The 20,016-nt window shown below is 39.2% G+C and overlaps 1 protein-coding gene across 1 annotated transcript in view; it reads left to right on the top strand.

Moving 5' to 3' along the window:
* SPTLC2 (serine palmitoyltransferase long chain base subunit 2) overlaps positions 1–20,016 on the top strand; it is a 103,820-nt gene that overhangs the window by 15,034 nt on the left and 68,770 nt on the right. The window contains exon 2 of the mRNA XM_043556731.1: positions 13,319–13,513. Coding sequence (XP_043412666.1) covers positions 13,319–13,513 — 195 coding nt within the window. The remainder of the gene's footprint in view (positions 1–13,318; positions 13,514–20,016) is intronic.

Raw genomic sequence — 20,016 nt, 5'->3', positions numbered from 1 at the left:
ACTCTGATACTAAAAGCAAAGAGCCTGGTAGGGATTCTAGCTCTCCCTCTCTCTGCCCCTCCTCCATGCGCGTGCAAGCACTCTCTCAAAAATAAACAAATTATTTAAAAAGATGAAAAAAGATTCCTTTTATAAATGAATGAATGAATGAATGAATGAATGAAACCTTCCCTGTAGACACAGCCATAAGCAATACAGTATTCTCCTGCATGTTTTTAATCCTTATATACATATCACACCATATGTATCTTTCTGCAGCTTTTGTTTAACAATATGTTTCTGAGATTTGCCCACGTTGATAATACAGATCTAGAGTCATCTCTTCAATGCTGTATAGTATTCATTCTAGCAATATGCCATACTGGTTTTTTGCTTGTTTGTTGTAGGAGGGTTACAACAAACTAATGAAAAACTAGGTTACTTCCATTTTTTCGTTATTACATTTCTACAGTAAACATTCTTAAACATGTCTCCTTGTGGCATGAGCAGAATTTCTTGGGAAAACAGCAGGTTGAACTGATCCCCCCAAAAGTAATATGTTGAGGTCCTCATTCCCAAGACCTCATACATTATACGTGCATTAGGTTGATAGAAAAATGTTCATCCTTAGTATAGGCTAGAACAAAAATGTTTGCAAATCTCAGCTATTGTATATACCCAGATAAAAACTTAATAGGGTGGTCATTATGAATACGTGTATTTCAACTTTTCTAGAAATTGCCACTATTCTCCAAGACAATTGTACCAATTTATACTAAGAGCACCTGTATATAAATTCCCATTGCTACATAACGTTGCCAACATTTAATATGGTCTTTTATTTTTACAGCTTTCAGAAAGGTAAAGATGGAAACAGTTACTTCATTGTTTTATTTACAATAACTTGGACTAGTGAGGATGAGCATATTCATATATTTATTTTGCGATCAAGTTCCTTTCTCTGTGAATTGACAGTTCCTATCTTTGGCCCATTTTTCTGCTGGAGTGCATACTTGCCTCTAATTTATATGGCTTTTGCACCTGGATACTAACCCCTGGTGTTATTGTGTTTATGATGTCATATTGTGCACAAGGCCTGTTTCTTACAAAACAGTTTTATTGAAATGTAATTAACAAATCATTACATTCGCCCTTCCCAAGTGTACAATTCATTGGTTTTTATTATATTCACATAATGGTGCAATCATCACAATGTAACTTTAGAACAGTTTCATCGCCCCAAAAACAAACTCCACCCCTGGCCCTGGCAAACTCCTAGTCTACTTTCTGTCTCTGTGGATTTACCTGTCCTAGACATTTCATGTTAGTGGAACCACAGAGTATGAAGCCTTTGATTTCTGGCTTTTTATAATATGCATAATGTTTCTTTCATCTTTAACATGTATCATTACTTCCTTTTTATTGTTAAATAATATTCCACTGTAAAATTATTCTGTATTTTGTTTATCTGTTCATCAATTTATGGACATTTGGATTGTTTCCATTTTTTGACTCTTAGGAATAATGTTGCCATGAGCATTTATGTAGAAGTTTTTGTGTGTATGTTTCATTTCTCCAGGGACTAGAAATGCTGCATCATATGGTAACTTTAGGTTTAGCATTTTAGGAACTGTTTTCCAAAGTGTCTATATCATTTTGTGATTACACCAGCAACGTACAAGGGTTTTAGCTATCCTAGTGGATATGAAGTAGCATCTCACTGTGGTTTTGACTTGCGTTTCCCTAATGACTAATGATGCAGAGCATCTTTTCGTGGATTTACTAGTCATTTGTATATCTTCTTTGGAGAAATGTCTATTCAAGTCCTTTGTTTTATTTTATTTTATTAAAAAAAACTTTTTTTTAACGTTTATTTATTTTTGAGACAGAGACAGAGCATGAACGGGGGAGGGTCAGAGAGAGGGAGACACAGAATCCGAAACAGGCTCCAGGTTCTGAGCTGTCAGCACAGAGCCCGATGTGGGGCTCGAATTCATGGACCACAAGATCATGAACTGAGCCGAAGTCGGCCGCTTAACCGACTGAGCCACCCAGGCGCCCCTCAAGTCCTTTGTTTTAAAATTGGGTTGTCTTTTTATTGTTGAGTTGTAAGAGTACGTTATGTATTCTATATAACAAGTCCCTTATCCACGTATGATTTCAAATACATTGTGAATTATCTTTTCATTCTACTGACAGCGTCCTTTGAAATACAAAAGTACAAAGAGGTAAAAAAGTTAATTTTGATCTACTCCAATTTATTTGTTTTTGGTTGCTTATACTTACAGAGCCATATCTAAAAAAACACTGCCTAGGGGTGCCTGGGTGGCTCAGTCAGTTGAGCAACTGAGTCTTGACCTGAGCCGAAATTAAGAGTCAGACGCTTAACCAACTGAGCCACCCAGGTGCCCCTGCAAAGGTTTTAAGCGATCAAACTTATCAACCTTTATTTTATAATTTGTGCTTTGGTAGTTTTAGGAAAGTCACTCTATACTTTAAGGTCATAAATATTTTCTCCTCTATGCTAGAGTTACATATATATAATTTTCATATTTGAGTATCTAACAACCTGGAATTGATTTTACAGATTGGTGTGAGGTGTGGTGTGTATGGGGATGGTGTGTATGGGGGTGGTGAGGTGGGGATTTTTTTTTTTTCCTTCTTTTTCTATACAGAAAATCACCTCTCTCAGCACTAGTCCATTCCCCACTGATTTGAAATGCCACCATCATTATCAATCAAATTTCATATTCATAGTGTGCTCTTTCTGGGTTTTCTATTCTGTTCCATCAAAATCATACTGCCAATATCACTATAGGTTTATCCAAGTCTTATTATCTAATAAAGGTGATTCCTCCTACCCAATTTCTCTTCAAAACTGCTTTGGCTCTTCCTGGTCCTTTGCTTTTGCACATGAATTTTAGAATCAATGTGTCAGGAAAGAAAGCATGAGGAAGAGAGGAAGGGAGAGAGAGAGAAGAAAAAAACCCCAAAACACTCAGAAGGTAGGACTGTGTACCTGAAATGCTCTGACTTAAAGATCAGGTGAGGAGAGTGACATTTGTATCACATTTTCACCAATGCATTTTGGGAACCCAAGAGGATTCTGTGTTACATTATATTTTGAGATAGTAGTTTTACTCATTTAAAGATACGGTTTGGATCACTTAAATTGCAGTCAATTGCACTTTAGAAATCAGAAAGCTTAAAAAAATATTTCTACAGCTTTCTTTAAATTCATTTTAAAATGATATTCTGATCAGAATCATATATATACACATATGTACATATACATTTTTTTAATGTTTACTCATTTTTGAGAGAAAGAGATAGAACATGAGCGGGGGAGAGGGAGAGAGAGGGGGAGACACAGAATCTGAACCAGGCTCCAGGCTCTAAGCTATCAGCACAGAGTCTGATGTGGGGCTTGAACCCATGAACCATAAGATCATGACCTGAGCTGAAATCAGAAGCTTAACCCAGTGAGCCACCCATGCACCTCCCTCTTTTTCTTAAGAGAGAAAGTGCAAGCACACACGGGAGAGTGGCAGAGAGAGAGGGAGAGAGAGAGAATCTCAAGCGGTCTGTGCCCCATGTGGGACAGGATCCCCTGACCTTGAGATCATGACCTGAGCCAAATTAAGAGTCGGACGCTCAACCAATTGAGCCACCCAGGCGTCCCACACATATACTTTTTGAGTGGGCAATCTCATTTCCAGGAATTTATCCCTATGAAAAACTCAAAAGTGTGAGAAGATATACAAAGTGTTGACATATTGAAAATATTGGGGAAGTATAAACATTATGCACAGGGATTGGTTAAATAAATTACACTATATATTCATACTGGGAAATTTTTGTACCCCTTAAAAGAATGATGTTTGTCTTACTGACTGGTGATAGAATATATTAATGATATTAAGCAATTTCTTTTACATAAAACTGTACCCCCTCCCTATTACATATATATATATATATATATTTATTTATTTATTTATATATATTTATATATTTGTATGTGTGTGTCTCTATCTACCTACCTACCTATCTGGCAGGATATACATGAAAATGTTACAGTGGTTATCTCCGGGTTGTAGAACTTCAGGAGATTATTTTCTTTATACTTTAATGTGTTGGTTTAGTGCTTTCCAAGTACGGTGTTTTTCCAATTCCAGTATTTTGCATGTAAAATTGTATGTAATGTATGCTGACTTTACAAGAGAAACACTACATATGCCCACTTTAAATTTTATTGAAAATATACAAACGTTCAAGAAATACTTGTTAAAACTAAAAATTTGTAAAAGTTTTCAGATATGTTAACTCTGATGGAGCATATATAATACAGATACTATTCTACTTAAGGACAAACTCTCCCCATGGAAATTTTAAATCCCCGTGAGAGAGTGTTGTTAGGTTCATTGTGGCACAGGAGCCTACCCCCGTGTCAGTCAGGACCGAGGAAGGAACGTGATCGTGTCGCACAGAGGCGACCACCGGAATAATCCGAGATTATTCGCAGAGAAGGCAAAGGCACGCGAACCAGGTTGCCTCTCAGTCGGCGTCCACCACACAGCCAGAGCGGAGGGTGTGGTGCCACAGCCCCAGAACGTGTCAGAGGTGGAAGAGAGCCGAGATGAAGGTGCAGTCACCTGTGGCAGAGCCACCCTCGTGCTCCGCTCTCCTGTTACGCGGGTCTGTGATGCCGTGACACGCTGACCCGGAGACTGGGAAACGCTACAGAGGGGATGTGGGCGGCAGGTGAGCACGGTAACTCCGGGGCAGAGCCTCGCTGCCCGCGTGCACAGGATGCCACTGAACTAACTGAAAACGCTCCCGTGCGTACATACTTGGGGGTCTCCATTTTTGAGGCAGGAAAACAGTAATGTCAAAATATGTTTGCTTCACAGCTAGCTTTGGAAGCACTTTTCAGTCATTCCATATGGGGATGCTATTGACACAAGTGAGGGAATTTATCCTGATTGCAAAGAAAAAAAAAAAAATGTGGACTCCCTACTTTTCAAAATCCCCCTGCTGAAAAAAGGAGGACACTTCTGGAAATATATGTTCAGAGTGTGGAATAGCTTGTGTGACCAGTGCAAAGCTCCAAACTATTTTCGTTAGTATGTGTGGTATGCGGTAGGGAGAGGATAGTACATTTCAGTAAGATTCCAAGAAAGGGCCATTTCAGTAGAACTTTTTAAGGAACAACAGAGTATACCACTGGAAGTAAACAGGGTTCATTTAGCAGAAAAGGATGATAACAGTCCTTTGGTTGCCAAAGAATAATAGGTGTTCATAATGGACATTGATTTCTTTTTTTTTTTTTTTAATTTTTTTTAATGTTTATTTATTTTTGAGACAGAGAGAGACAGAGCATGAACGGGGGAGGGTCAGAGAGAGGGAGACACAGAATCTGAAACAGGCTCCAGGCTCTGAGCTGTCAGCACAGAGCCTGACGCGGGGCTCGAACTCACAGACTGAGAGATCATGACCTGAGCTGAAGTCGGACGCTTAACCGACTGAGCCACCAGGCGCCCCCCTTTTGTAATGTTCCAAAATGTCTGCCGGGTGGGCAGGTTCTGTCATCGTGCTATCACATTCAGTGGGGATATATCTATTTGCTTATAAAATCATGCTTGTATGGTTTTGTATTCATGTCAAATGTATGAATATACTTGTTTTTGTTTCCCAATAATTGCTTCCCCATTTTTGTATCATTACGTAGTTATCTTGTGTTCTTTCATGGGATTCTCAAAACCTCTGCTCAGGATCATTCCTTGTAAGTCAGTTTACCCTGTAATCAAAACTTACCTTTTTCCTTTTCTGAAACTGAAAAGCCAGAATGCAGCACATTATCAAGGACTCTTTTGCTATAAAGACGTTATTAGGAAAACTGGCAAAATTTAAATAAAGTCTGTAGACTAGCTATTAGTATAGTACCCTATCGGTTTCCTGATTAGCAATTATTCTGTAGTTATGTAAGAGAATATCTTTGTTTTTAAGAGAGACATGATGAATTATAGAGGTACATCATAACTGCAACTGACTCACCAATGGTTCTTGAAGAAAATTCTCCATCATTCTCTCTACACACCACACACACACACACACACACACACACAATTTTTTCCTGAGGCAATTGAAAGTAAGTTCTGTATATTATCTCCCCTTACTATTTTCTTAATCAGTGTGGGCACCTGTAACAAAATACCATAGGTGTATGGATACCATATCTATCTTAAACAATAGATATTTGTCAGGGCGCCTAGGTGGCTTAGTTGGTTGGGCGTCCGACTTCGGCTCAGGTCATGATCTCGCAGTCCATGGTTTCCGTCCCTGCGTCAGGCTCTGAGCTGTTAGCTCAGAGCCTGGAGCCTGCTTTGGATTCTGTCTCCCTCTCTCTCTGCCCCTCCCCTGCTCACACTCTGTCTCTCTCTGAAAAATTAAAAAAAAAAAAATCAGAAAACAATAGATATTTGTCATGGTTCAGGAATTTCAAGATCAAGTTGCTGGCACATTCAGTTCTTGGTGAGGGCCCTTTTCCTGGCCTGTAGATGGCTGCTTTCTCATCGTGCATTCACAGGGTCATTCTTCAGTGGAGATCAGATCTCTGCTTCCAGTACTTACAAGGGCATAATCACATCATGGGGGTCCCACCCTCATGACCTAATACAAACCTAATTATCTCCCAGAGGCCCCACTTTGAAATTCTATCACACTGGAGGCTCAGAGCTTCAGTATATAAATGAGGTGGGAAAGAGGGGAGACAAACATTCAGCCTATAACAGTCTGCCTATGACCCCTCTAAAATCATGTTCTTGCATGCAAAATACATTCATTCTGCCCCAACAGCCTCAAAAGTCTTAACTCATTCCAGCATCAGTTCTAAAGTCTATAATCCAAAGTCTCATCTAAATATCATCTACATCTGATATGGGTGAAACTCAAGACACAATTTATCCTGAGACAATCATCTTCAGCTGTGAGCTTGTAAAGCCATGTAAATTATGTGCTTCCAAAATGCTATGGTGGGACACAGAGGATAGACATTCCTGTTCCAAAAGGGAGAAATCAGAATGAAGAAAGGAGTAATGGGTCCAAACCAAGTCCAAAATTTAGCAAGGCAGATTCCATGAGATTTTTAAGGCTCAAGAAAAATCCTTCTTGGTTTGATGCTATGCCCCCTGGACCCACTGGGTTGGTGGGGTGAGTCACTTTCCTCTATCTCTTATGCTTCAGGCTGCCTTTTGGAGGCACTCACCTAGTGAATCTTTTTTGTTTTTTTTCTTTTTCTTTAAGTAGGCTTTATGCCCAGCACAGAGCTTGAACTCACAACCCTGAGATTAAGACCTGAGCTGAGATCAAGAGTCAGACACTTAACCAACTGAGAGGTGCCATCCCCCCGCCACCCCTTTTAAAGTAGGTTGCCTATTGGATCTGAAGTGATGGTCCCTCCTTGCCACCTTTGAAACTGAGGAGGGAACCCGATGGTCTCTGAATTGTCTTTGGAGTTATTCTTGTCTTGAAAATAGCACATGATCACAGCCAAATAACCCTATGGTCCAGTCTTCTAGGATCTAAGAATTCCTAACAGCCTGTAGCACATGGTTTCAAGCATCAGATGGTTCCACAAGGCTTGTTTTGAAATATACCGCAGTCTCCTGCTCTCTTCTACTCTTTTCTCCATCTTCTTTTTGGCATTGACCTCCACATTGCAACGTGCTTATGTTACTGCTTCTTGACTGTTCACATTGGACATTATTTATTGCCTTATTGCTATTAGAAGACTTGCAGTCCCTCTAGGAGAGGATCTTTGTTGGAAAGACTGCAGCAAGAAGTTTGGTGTGACTAGAAGGATAACTGGCATGTGTGGAGGGTGTTGGTGGCAGGGAGACCAGATGGGAAGAGGAGGGCATTGCAATAGTCCACTGAAGGAAGAGGCACTGAGGGCTTTTTAAAATTGAGGAGTCACATACATCTGTTAAGTGCATAAAGTATATCCTGCTCCCTGACTTTTTTAACCTGTGTGTATACTGTGTCTCCAAGACCTCTCTCAAATTGTAGAACATTTCCAGCCTCCTTAAAATGTCCTTGTGCCCCAAAAGAAGGTCTTGAACTAAGGCACAAAAATGCATTACTGGTTCTAGAATGAAGTTAGAAAATGAGGTGGTGCTAAAGATGACTCCAAACTTGGGAGACTGGGGAGACTGGGTGGTGATGCTGTCAACGAGGTGGGTGGTTCAGGAGGAGATTCTGGTTTGCATTAAGGGAGGAGTTAAGAGGGTGAGAGTTCAGCCTTGGACTTGCTGAGTTAGGATGTCCAAGTGGAACTTGGTGGTGGGTGGAAGTGTAAATTTGGAGTTCTGGGGAAAGTTTGGAACTGACATGTGGATTTGTGTATGCTCATCAGCATTTGCGGTCTGAGAGCCAGCAAGAAGATGAGAATTCTCTAGAGACTCTATAGAGACCCAAGGTTATGATGAAAGGCATATGTTGCTTTTATTAATTCTGTTTTTATTAATAGTGCATAAAATCAGTGAGAAAAATTCAGTGTAAACTTTTCTTTTTAAAATTTTAATGTTTATTTATTTTTGAGGGAGAGAGAGAGACACACACAGAGCACGAACAGGGAAGGGGCAGAGAGGCAGGCAGACACTGAATCCAAAGCAGGCTCCAGGCTCTGAGCTGTCAGCACAGAGCCTGACGTGGGACTCGAAGTCACAGACTGGGAGATCATGACCTGAGCCAAAGTCGGATGCCTAACTGACTGAACCACTCAGGTGCCCCTGGTGTAAACATTTTTAAAACAATGATACATAAAAATTCAGTAATGTGTACTCTTTGTTAAAAATGAAAAAATCACATCGGTTCAGAGGGTTATGAGTAGGAAGTATGCTCTCTTCCCACTCCAATTTCTTGTGTCTCCTTCCAGATGATTTTAGTGCATACATATTATGTTTATGGTTTATCTTGATTATTCCTTTCCAGTATTGCTTTGGTTAAGAGTGGCAGCAGTTTAATAAATATGGCTGACAGCCTACAGGCATGTGAACAGTATGGCTTATTAGTTTGATTTTTCCCCCCCTCCCCTTGTCCTGTAATGTGTTTTATGATGATATGCTTATAATCTTGACTGGAAAAAAATTTTCTTCTTTTGCCTTTTTTTTCTTTTGCATTTTCTTGGAAAAAAATGTTACTGTTCAGGCAAACATCTTAGTAGTTGTAGTACTTAAATCTTCCCTCGATTAATAGTACTAACACTGTCACAACCTTGTCTGCTTAATGTGAGCAGACTAGTAACTGTTTTTTTAACCTGGAGGTAGTGATAAGCTAGTATTTTTCTTGATTGCCTTGTCGACAGTGTAATTCTCATTAGAATGAATGAAAGCCTTTTAAGAGTCCTCTTGCCTGGTGAATCCAGAGACTAAAATACACTGGAAAAGTTTGTAGCCCATGTTTTCTTTAGCATGGATTTGATCTCCAGTCTAGTTGAGACTAAAAGGTATTAGATGTCGTTTCGAGAAATGTCCTAATGTTAATTGTGCAATCACTGTAACTTGTTAAAACCCTTCTATTACAGGGTACTTATTGTTGAAAGAGCAAAGAGCATAATGTGTATTTTCATTCATTCAACAAACACTTGTAAGGTACCGCTTTCTGTAATACTAATAGTAATAAAAGGAAACATTGCTTAGTACTTACTATTTGTTAGCTCTTAATAAATACTATCCTGAGTGCTAGATTTGCAATAATGAGCAAAATAAACCTGGTGCTTTCCTTTATGGAACATTACACATGTATAAGATAGTAATACTATCATTTTTATTTGAATCATGTCAATAAGAAAATTTAGCATCAGTAGTTGAATTGCTTTTCTTCTGAGTTCTAAGACTTTGTCACCTTTATCAGAGGTTTGCATACCAGTTGGCCTGTACATTCTGATCCTGAATGATCAGAGTGACCTGTATTTTTTTTTAACTTTTTTTTTTTTTTTGAGAGAGTGGGAGCGGGCCAGAGGTGGGGTGGAGACAGAGGATCCCAAGCGGGGTCCGCGCTGACAGCAGCGAGGCCCATGAGGGGCTCACAAACTTTGAGATCATGACCTGAGCTGAAGTTGAACACTCAACTGACTGAGCCACCTAGGCATCCCCAGAATGACCCCCAGTGATTTGACTGAGGCTGTTTTCCAAGAGTTACTTAGTTGAATCTCAGTTCCTTAAAATGCAATTAAAGTGACACTGTGATTATAATTACAATATTTAAAAGCAAACTAATGATTTAACTTATTACTTCCTAGACAGTCCAGCCAACAGTATGAATACACTGTGAGTAGTGCTGGTTTGGGTGTGTCTCAAATCAAGGCGGATATCTTTTAAAGAGATACACTCACAGCATTCCTGACATCCGCCACACATTTGTTACTTAGGAGCTCTGAAAATTGTCTTTTTCCTAGTATGTTCTATTGCGAGAAAATAGTTTAAACAATTTCAGAGTTAAGAGTTGGGTACTGGTATTAAATACAGTGTTCTTTTAGATATAGTTTTTTATTTTTTATATTTTATTTATTTATTATTTATTTATTTATTTTTACTGTTTATTTATTTTTGAGAGAGAGAGAGAGAGAGAGAGAGAGCACAAGCCAGGCAGGGGCAGAGAGAAAGAGAGGGACAGAGGATCCGAAGCAGACTCTGTGCTGACAGCAGAGAGCCTGATGCAGAGCTTAAACTCGTGAACCGTGAGATCATGACCTGAGCTGAAGTCAGACGCTTAACCAACTGAGCCACCCAGGTGCCCTAGATACAGTTTTTAAAAGAGATGATCAGATTATTATTTTATTTTTGTTGTGTTTTAAGTGTTTTTGATTTGTCCAGCTTAAAAAAGTTTAAGTTTATTTATTTTGAGAGAGACAGAGACAACATGAGAGGGAGAGAGGGAGACAGAATCCCAAGCAGACCCTGCACTGTCAGTGCAGAGCTCCATGCGAGGCTTGAACTCATGGAACTGTGAGATCATGACCTGAGCTGAAACCTAGTTGGACGCCTAACTGACTGAGCCACCCAGGTGCTCCTGTCCAGGTTTTTAAAAATGTTTATTTATCTTGAGAGAGAGAGAGAACGTGTGAATGGGGAAGGGGCAGAGAGAGAGGGAGAGAAAAAACTCCCAAGTAGGCTCTGAGCTATCACCTCTGAGCCCAGTGTGGGGCTCCATCTCACAACTTTGAGAAGAGGACCTGAGCTGAAACCAAGAGTAGGATGCTCAACTGACTAAGCCACCCAGGTGCCCCTGCTTTGCCCAGTTTAGTAACTTGTTTATATGTTATATTGTTAATTTATTTTTTATTTTTTATTTATTTATTTTATTTTTTTTTTTTTTCAACGTTTTTTATTTATTTTTGGGACAGAGAGAGACAGAGCATGAACGGGGGAGGGGCAGAGAGAGAGGGAGACACAGAATCGGAAACAGGCTCCAGGCTCTGAGCCATCAGCCCAGAGCCCGACGTGGGGCTCGAACTCACGGGCCACGAGATCGTGACCTGGCTGAAGTCGGACGCTTAACCGACTGCGCCACCCAGGCGCCCCTGTTATATTGTTAATTTTTAAACAATCTCCTGTCTTCAGTTATTGGCTCATTTCTAGCTATTCTATTCTAAACACATTGCAGCCTTGCTCCTGCATAAAACTTTCAGTAGTAAACATCCATACAAACTTCTACCCCTTTGGGGAAGAGATTGATGAAGATCTATATCAGTTTTACAATTAGTTTTCACAAGTTTCTTTAGGCCATCAAATTGAAGCAGTACCATCAGATTCTAAGTATCATGCCTATTTGAATGCCGTTCCTTTGTTAAGAACAAGTTTTTATTTTCCAGCTGTTCTAGCTTGCAGCATTCAGATAGCTTCCCTAAATTAATATTATCGGTATGAAATACTCTAAAATATATTTAACCCCTGGATCAAGTTGCCTGAGAGGCCAAGAAAGAATCTTTTATTCCTTTGGGACTTTTCATAACTCTAGTACAGTGCTCAATTGAAAATGTGTTCCTGATAAATTGTGAATGACCATCCTCACTGTAATTGGCTGTTTCATAGTTAAGATTAAAGTTAACACACAGGGGTGCCTGGGTGGCTCAGGCAGTTTAGTGTACGACTCTTGATTTCAGCTTGGGTCATGATCTCACGGTTTGGTTTGTGAGCTCAAGTGTTCTCTCTCTGTCAAAATAAATAAACTTAAAAAAAAAAGTTAACACACAAACTCCTCTGATGAGATTTTTTTATAAAACAAGATTTCCATTAAGATTGACCAAAAAGTGGGGTGCCTGGGTGGCTCAGCCGGTTAAGTGTCTGACTTCGGCTCAGGTCATGATCTCACGGTTCGTGGTTCAAGCCCCGCGTCAGGCTCTGTGCTGACAGCTCAGAGCCTGGAGTCTGCTTCAGATTCTGTGTCTCCCTCTCTTGTGCCCCTTCCTTGCTCATACGCTGTCTCTGTCTGTCTCAAAAATAAACAAACATTTAAAAAAAAAAAAAAAAAGATTGACCAAAAAGTAAAAAGCTTTGAGGTATGAGATCAAAAGTACAGTAGCTTGGTATTTTATATTAAAATTCAAGTGTCCCAAAGGATTAAACCAGGGATAATCTTAGAGTGGAAATGGGTACTTAGGTGAAGATGAAGGGGTCAGAATGATTTCATGACAGTTGCTGACCATTCTTAACTGTTTTTCCCTTGTGTTGCATTTCACTTTCTACTTCTGTACAGTGCTGGACCACTCTTATGTAAGCATTTTACTTTTGTGCATAATTTATTTGGGTTACCACAACAAAGGGTTAATAAACCACATGTTTCCCATAGGAACCTAGTACTGGTCATTATTTGGAATACTATGGCTGGTGGCTTTAAGACTATACAGCAATAAAACATTATAAATAGTTTATTCTAGGACTGATTTACTTTGCTTCATTTGTAAGTTAATATACTATTTTTCAGGACAGGCTTTTTCTTTGTTGATTTATTTTTTAAATTGCTTTATTAGAACAAAGGAAATTATACATGCTCCAACCATAGCATTTTAGGATCTATTTCATAAAATCAAATAATGATAGAAATGAGCATTAAGCATTGTTCTTGGGCACTTCCTTCTCCCTCTTTTTCTTTGTTTGCTGTTTATCTAAAGTATATATAACTTACAATATTTCTGTTGGAAAAAATTATGCCCTGCTTAGATCTTAGTGGATTTATTTTTACTAGTAGAGAATTCTGAAGTTATGCAAATCTGTAAGGACTTAGAGCTTAATCTTTTTCTTACTGGCATTGAAATAAACATTTTTACACTCCCTTTTAGGTCCATCATGTTACACAAAATGGAGGACTTTACAAAAAACCGTTTAATGAAGCTTTTGAAGAAACACCGATGCTGGTCGCTGTGCTTACTTATGTGGGGTATGGTGTACTCACTCTCTTTGGATATCTCCGAGATTTCTTGAGGCATTGGAGAATTGAAAAGTGTCATCATGCAACAGAAAGAAAAGAACAACAGGTAATTGTTAAGAGTCTTTGATTCTATAAATGGAAGCCTTTTATAGAGATCTTGGTATTTTCACTCATTATTTCTTTAGAGATCTGGGGACACGTTAAAATAAAAATATTCCAGATGAAGTTAAATGAAAGCATTTCACAAAGGAAGTGGAAAACAAGGTTAAGGCATGGAGAAATCAAGGTCTTTAAGATATTTCTAATTTAGTCATCACAAGAATTTATTCCTGTTTGATGGATGAGAAAGCTAAAATTCACAAGTTAAAGTAACATTTCCTAAGACACTTCGTGTCAGAGCTGGTACACAGACACAGGTCTGTGAAGTGCCAGAAGCCATGTTCTTTCTGTTCGTGGTACTGTGCTGTATCCCAAGTTGCGGCTCCATTCGTCTGAGAAGATAAAGTTCTGGAGAACTCATGATGTGTTTTCTCATAGGCACATTGTACATAGATGTTTGGCTCACAGATCAGCTCCTCTCCCCAAACAAGTCTGTAAACAGAATGTGGTTGAGCTCTGTTCATGGTAGAAAAACAATCTTGTTCGAGTAATTGTAAACAGAGATAATAATGGTGGTCTCTGGGAGGAAAGACCTCACTTCACTTTTTTCTCTATACTCCTTTGCACCTCTAGAGTTCTGTACAGTATGCATGTATTGCCTATTCTCAAAAATCAGCCAAATTAGGGTGAAAAATGCCTGGTGTTTCTAAAAACAAACTTGTTTGTTCTTGGCATGTGAAGTATGCAGAGGTTGTCCTCTAACCCAAGGAATATTTAGATTAGAGATTAGGTAGATAGATTAGATTTAGATTAGAGATAGATTATAGAAGGGCTTCAGAAATTAGATTTTTTTGGTCCATCATACTTCTCACTTTTGTGGGGTTTTAGAGGAGAGAGGCGGATATGGTGGCAGCAAGGTCACCACTGAGAGAGGAGCCATTAGACACTGGGCATGGATGGTGGTCCTGTCGGGGGAGGGATGGGGGCATCCAGAAATGTGGGCAAAGAAGGGACCTCGTCAGCTGCTAGAAAGCCAAAACCAGTCTGTATGGAATTGAGGATTCTGGTCCTGGGAGAACCCATAACCCAGGCTGTCTTCTCTCTCATGTCAGTCATTTTGCATCCTCACCAGCACCAGAACCACAAGTTGGCCATCCTTCACTGCCCTGAAGGGCCTACAGTTCACTTCATCAAGAAGGTATTTCTTGAATACCTAATGCAAGCAAAGCCCTGCATTCAGAAGTTTGGTCCAGTAGGCAAAACTCGTTGATGGTATTGCTGTTACTTATTTATGGGCCCGTATCTTCCTATTAGACTGAGTTGATGGTGGTTGTCACTGATGGGAGCTAACGTTTGATTCACATAGCCACATTCAAAAATCTTTGTCTACAGGGACCTCTCTTAGTGTAGACATACTTCAAAGACCTACTAACTAACATGTAGAGGTGGGTGTGGGGGTACTGGTTTTGATGTGGAGAGTATTCCAGGCTGAGGGGATGGGGTGGGCATGGGTATGAGGAATGTTTGGGAGCAGCTGGGTTTTGGCTGTATGAGAGATTGTGGTTTGAATGTCAAGCTAAGAACTTTGTGGGCAGTGAAGAGTCTGGGCAGTTTTTGAGCAGGGGAGTGGCCGGAGAGTTTGCATAGCTGGTGTTGTGTCATGGTGTGATAAAGAATGAATGGGGTTGCATCAGAATTACTTTGTAAAAGAGTACATCACGTTTCGAACTTGTTCTGTGTTTCCAGAGGGTGAATTGACTCTTGAGTATTGGGGCTGCCTGTGTGTACTTGACCTTTGTGTTAAGGAGTCAGAACACATAGATTTTATTAAGTAGTTTCTAATTCTGTTGAGGAAACATAAACTCTTCAGATTTAACGGGTCTTTGCAAAGCACTATACACGTAAATAGTGTCTGAATTGTATGCAGAACAAAAAAATAGTATCTGAATTGTATGCAGAACAAAAAAATAGCTGACTAGCATTGAATTAATCAGGAAATAATTGTAGGAGGAAGTAATAGGAAATATGTGGGACAGAGGGGGGACATTTGCTTCTACGGTTTAGAGGACTGTACTAATTTGTTTGAATTCTTTCAATAGGATTTTCACAGTAGATAACATTAACAGTTAAAACAGTTGAATTCTGCCATTTTCTTTTCTTTCTTTTTTTAATCTTTATTTATTTTTGAGAGAAAGACAGTGTGAGCAGGGGAGGAGCAGAGAGAGGGAGACACAGAATCCGAAGCAGGCTCCAGGCCCCGAGCTGTCAGCACAGAACCCAAGGTGGGGCTCTAACTCACGAACCGCGAGATCATGACCTGAGCTGAAGTTGGACACTTAACCGACTGAGCCACCCAGGCGCCCCGAATTCTGCCATTTTCTTATCAAAGTTTAGCTTTTAGAGGGAAAGGAAGATCATTCAGCCCTATGGTAGAGCATGTTTATTTTCTGATACTGGATTAGATGTAGTGAGAGGGATATGCAGAGTTTTAAGTGTTACATTGGAAGAAGTGAGGGAAAGTGCTTGGGATCATAAAATGCAAATCTAATGTTGCCACTTCCTCATTTCACTGAGTGAATGGTGTTTATAACTGCCTCCTTACTTTCTTCCCCATTCCATTATAAAAGAGAGTCCATTTTAACTATTTATGCTAGTTCTTTATATGTTGCTTTGGGTAGAACTGAATCCCATGGCCCCAACTAATGAGTTAGCATGACTTTGTTCTTTTCTATGTAAATTGTAAAAAAAAAAAAAAAAAAAAAAAAAAAAAAAAAAAATTCTTTGAATTCTTTACTGCTTGATCCTCTCCTATTAGTGTTATCTTGGAGGAGTGTGTTGTTTTTCCCAGTCTGTAGTCTGTTTCTTTTTTATGTGAGATGAAACTACTAGTCCTCTAGAAACATGTATGTGATTAGATATAGCAAAAGGTTGAATTTAAAACATTCCAGTATCTAGACAAGAAATACCTAAGAAATTTAAGGATCAAATCATGGTAGGTAGTTCCCATACAACTTACCAAACTTAATATTTTGCCTCTATGGTTTGTTTATGATCAAATATTCAAAAATGGGAAGGATAGGATATTGGGAAGGGACATTATTTATCCATATCCTGATATGTTTAATTTTCAAGATACAAAAGAAGAAAATTATTTGAAATAGATTAATAGAAATTCCTGGAAGTATTTTATTCTTGGCCTTCCTCAAAAAGTAGTTCACTAAGAATATTTTGATGGTTGCCATTGTAGCAGTATCTTTGGAAACTATTAATGTCGTATAGTTGCTTGATGTATTAAGCTGAGGGATTATCAGTTGGTTTGTCTTTTTTTGTTCTGTGTACTTATAAAGAGCTCTACTTTCCATTGTTTTGTGGTGTGTGTGGACCCCCGGACAGCAGTCATCTATTTTTTTTTTAAATAGCCTCATTGAGATAAAATCTATATACCATAAACGTCACCTGTTTAAAACATATAATTCAGTTAATTTTAGCATTACAGTTGACCCTTGAAAAATGTGGAGGTTAGGGGTGCCGACACCTCCCACATGCAGTTGAAAATTTATGTATACTTTTGACTCCCCCAAAACTTAACTAATACTCTTCAGTTGACCTGAAGTTTTGCTGATAACATAAACAGTCGATTAACACATATTTTGTAAGTTATATGTATCACATACTGTATTCTTTTTTTTTTTTTTTTTTTAAGTTTATTTATTTTGAGACAGAGTACCAGCAGGGGAGGGGCAGAGAGCAAGAGAAAGAAAGAGGATCCCAAGTGGCAGTGCAGATCCCAATGCAGGCTTGAACTCAAGAACCATGAGATGATGACCTGAGCCAAATCCAACAGTCGGACGGACATTCAAGTGACTGGGACACTCAACTGACTGAGCCACCCAGGCACCCCCACCTTTTATTTTCTTTTTTAAGTAATCTCTACACCCAAGGTGGGGCTTGAATTTACAACCCTGAGACCAAGATTACCTGCTCCACCAACTGAGCCAGCCAGGTGCCCCTTATATACTGTATTCTTACAATAAAGTAAGCTAGAGAAAAAATATTAAGAACCTTATAAGGAAGAGAAAATACATTTATAATACCGTACTGTATTTATTAGAAAAAAATCTGCATGTAGATGGACCTGCAAAGTTCAAACCCCTATTGTTCAAGGGTCAAATGTATTTTCAGAAGTATGCAGCCAGCACCATAATCTAGTTTTAGAACATTTTTATCATCTGAAAAAGAAACCCCATAGCTGTTAGCAGTCACTTATTACTCCCCCTTATCACCCTAGGCAACCACTGATCTACTTTCTGTTTCTAGATGTTTCATATGAATGGGATCATACAATGTGTGATTATTTGTGTCTGCCTTTTACTTGGCGTAATGTTTTTGAGGGTCATCCATGTTGTAGTATGCTTCAGTAATTCATTTGTTTTTATTGCTGAATCATATTCCACTGTATAGAAGTCATCTATTTGTATTTACTCTAGGGATTTCTCACTAGTACCAAGCTGTATCCCAGATAAACCTTTTCAAAGAGTTTTGTAGTAGATTACCACCTTATCCTTTTGCACTAGTGACATTAGTAGGTTTGCAAAAGTTTCCCTGTCACCTTTTGGGCTTTTTTGTTTGGAGCAACAGTGTAGCTTTTTTAAATTTAATTTTATTATTATTATTATTTTAATGTTTTATTTATTTTTGAGAGAGAGAGAGACAGCACGAGTGGGGGAGGAACAGAGAGAGGGAGACACAGAATCTGAAGCAGGCTCCAGGCTCCAAGCACAGAGCCCGACTTGAGGCTCAAACTCATGAACATCAAGTTCAAACAGCACATGAAAGCTGTTTGTACTTTACCATTGCCACTCACCTGCCAGTTAAGTATTTTTTGTCTGAGCAAGTATCCCTTTAGAGTACTTGTTATATTGTATTATAACTTCATTTGTGTGCCACTCTGCTCCACTAAGAGATCCTTAGGAGTGTAAAGGTTGTGTCTTACTCATTTTTATTCCTAATGCCTACCTTAGTGCCTGGAAAGGACAGCTCAGTAAACGTTTGTTCAGTGACTGAGCAAACAAGTATTAGGTTGGCCTGACTAAAGTCATTTCACAGTGACTAAATTAAGAAGGAGGAGGAAGAGGAGGGTGAGGATGTGGAGTGGGGATGGGGGACAGGCTGGGGGAGGGGGAGGGTAGGAGTAGTGGGGGTATTGTAGTTTGTGGAGAGAACTGTCTTGTTTTTTAATATATCCTGAGTCTGGCAGAAGTATTCAGCAAAAGGCATTGGAAGGAAGGAAGGAAAGGAGGAAGGGAGGGAGGGAGGGAGGGATAAGTCATCTATTTTAACCCTGTCCTAGAATATTTAAACTGTAGGAGATATTTTTGGGAACAGACACTCTTGTTGCCTAAACTGGAACCCTGAATAGTTACCCTGTTCCATCCCTATTCTTGCTTCATTGCTAAGCTGCAGGGAGTTTGGTTAGAGGCCTTTCAGTTCTTTTCACCGAACCTTCTAACTGTAGTCAAGCTTCTACCCTGGCCAGGAGTCCTTCTCTTCTGCCGTTCTGTCCCACCAGCTTTTGGTCTCTAACATCCCTCACTGTGGCAACTTTCCTGTCACTCTGTGTAAGTCTGTTCCTGTCTCAGGGACTGAGGTGTTGTCTCATCGGAACAATGAGGAGTGGTGAGCTCCTTGATCTTGACACTCTCTGCCCTCCCAGCCACACCCTGGCTGCCCAGAGCTCTACTTCACTTGAACCTGCAACCGTTTGGGGTTTGGTAACCCTTCCAATAAATGGGACCAGACTGTCTTAAGCGTTTTCTGATGTTTATATAGTAAAACAAAAATAGTGCTCTTTCTTCTAATAAAAATTTGTCTGTGATGGAGTATTTCTCTCAGGTGTTTGAGTTAATACCTTTAACATTAATGTGCAGTATTTAGAAAGGGTTTAAAGAAATGAGATCAAGAAGAGTTTGTACTGTTTACCCTATTTGATGTGAATGGACAAAGATTGGAAACAGCTCCCCCCACTCCCCCAATCCTACTTTGGGAAATAAATGCATGGTGAATGACAGCCAAGGGAAAGTCCCAAATTAGAATTTGGATGTCTTTGTTCCAGTTTTCATTCACTTAGTATTCTTGTTGGAAGAAGAGACTATCAAAAAGGATACATTATTTAAGTAGTAAATTTCCAATTATGATAGACACATTATTTATGGATATTTTCTCAAGGAAATGTAAATGTTAGGGCAATTGTGAAAGAGATGGTATCAGGTACTGCACATTCCAGAGAGTACTTTCTGACTCTGCTCAGCTTTATTTAAGATTTTATCTACTGTGAGGCTTACTTATTAGTTACTTTATAGTCCAATGTCATAGAAGGTTAATTATAAAATTTTATGAAGAGTCTTTTTTAGCAATAAAAATCTTACACAATAAGGCTTAAGCTTTGCATGTTTCTAATTAGCTTATTTAACAGATTAATTTAGATTGACACCAAGTCCAGATCTCAGGGCT

This window comes from Prionailurus bengalensis, chromosome B3 (genome assembly GCF_016509475.1).
Source record: "Prionailurus bengalensis isolate Pbe53 chromosome B3, Fcat_Pben_1.1_paternal_pri, whole genome shotgun sequence".
NCBI lineage: Eukaryota > Metazoa > Chordata > Mammalia > Carnivora > Felidae > Prionailurus > Prionailurus bengalensis.
Note: the sequence above shows the minus strand (reverse complement) of the source record. Positions and strands in the feature narration are given on the sequence as shown.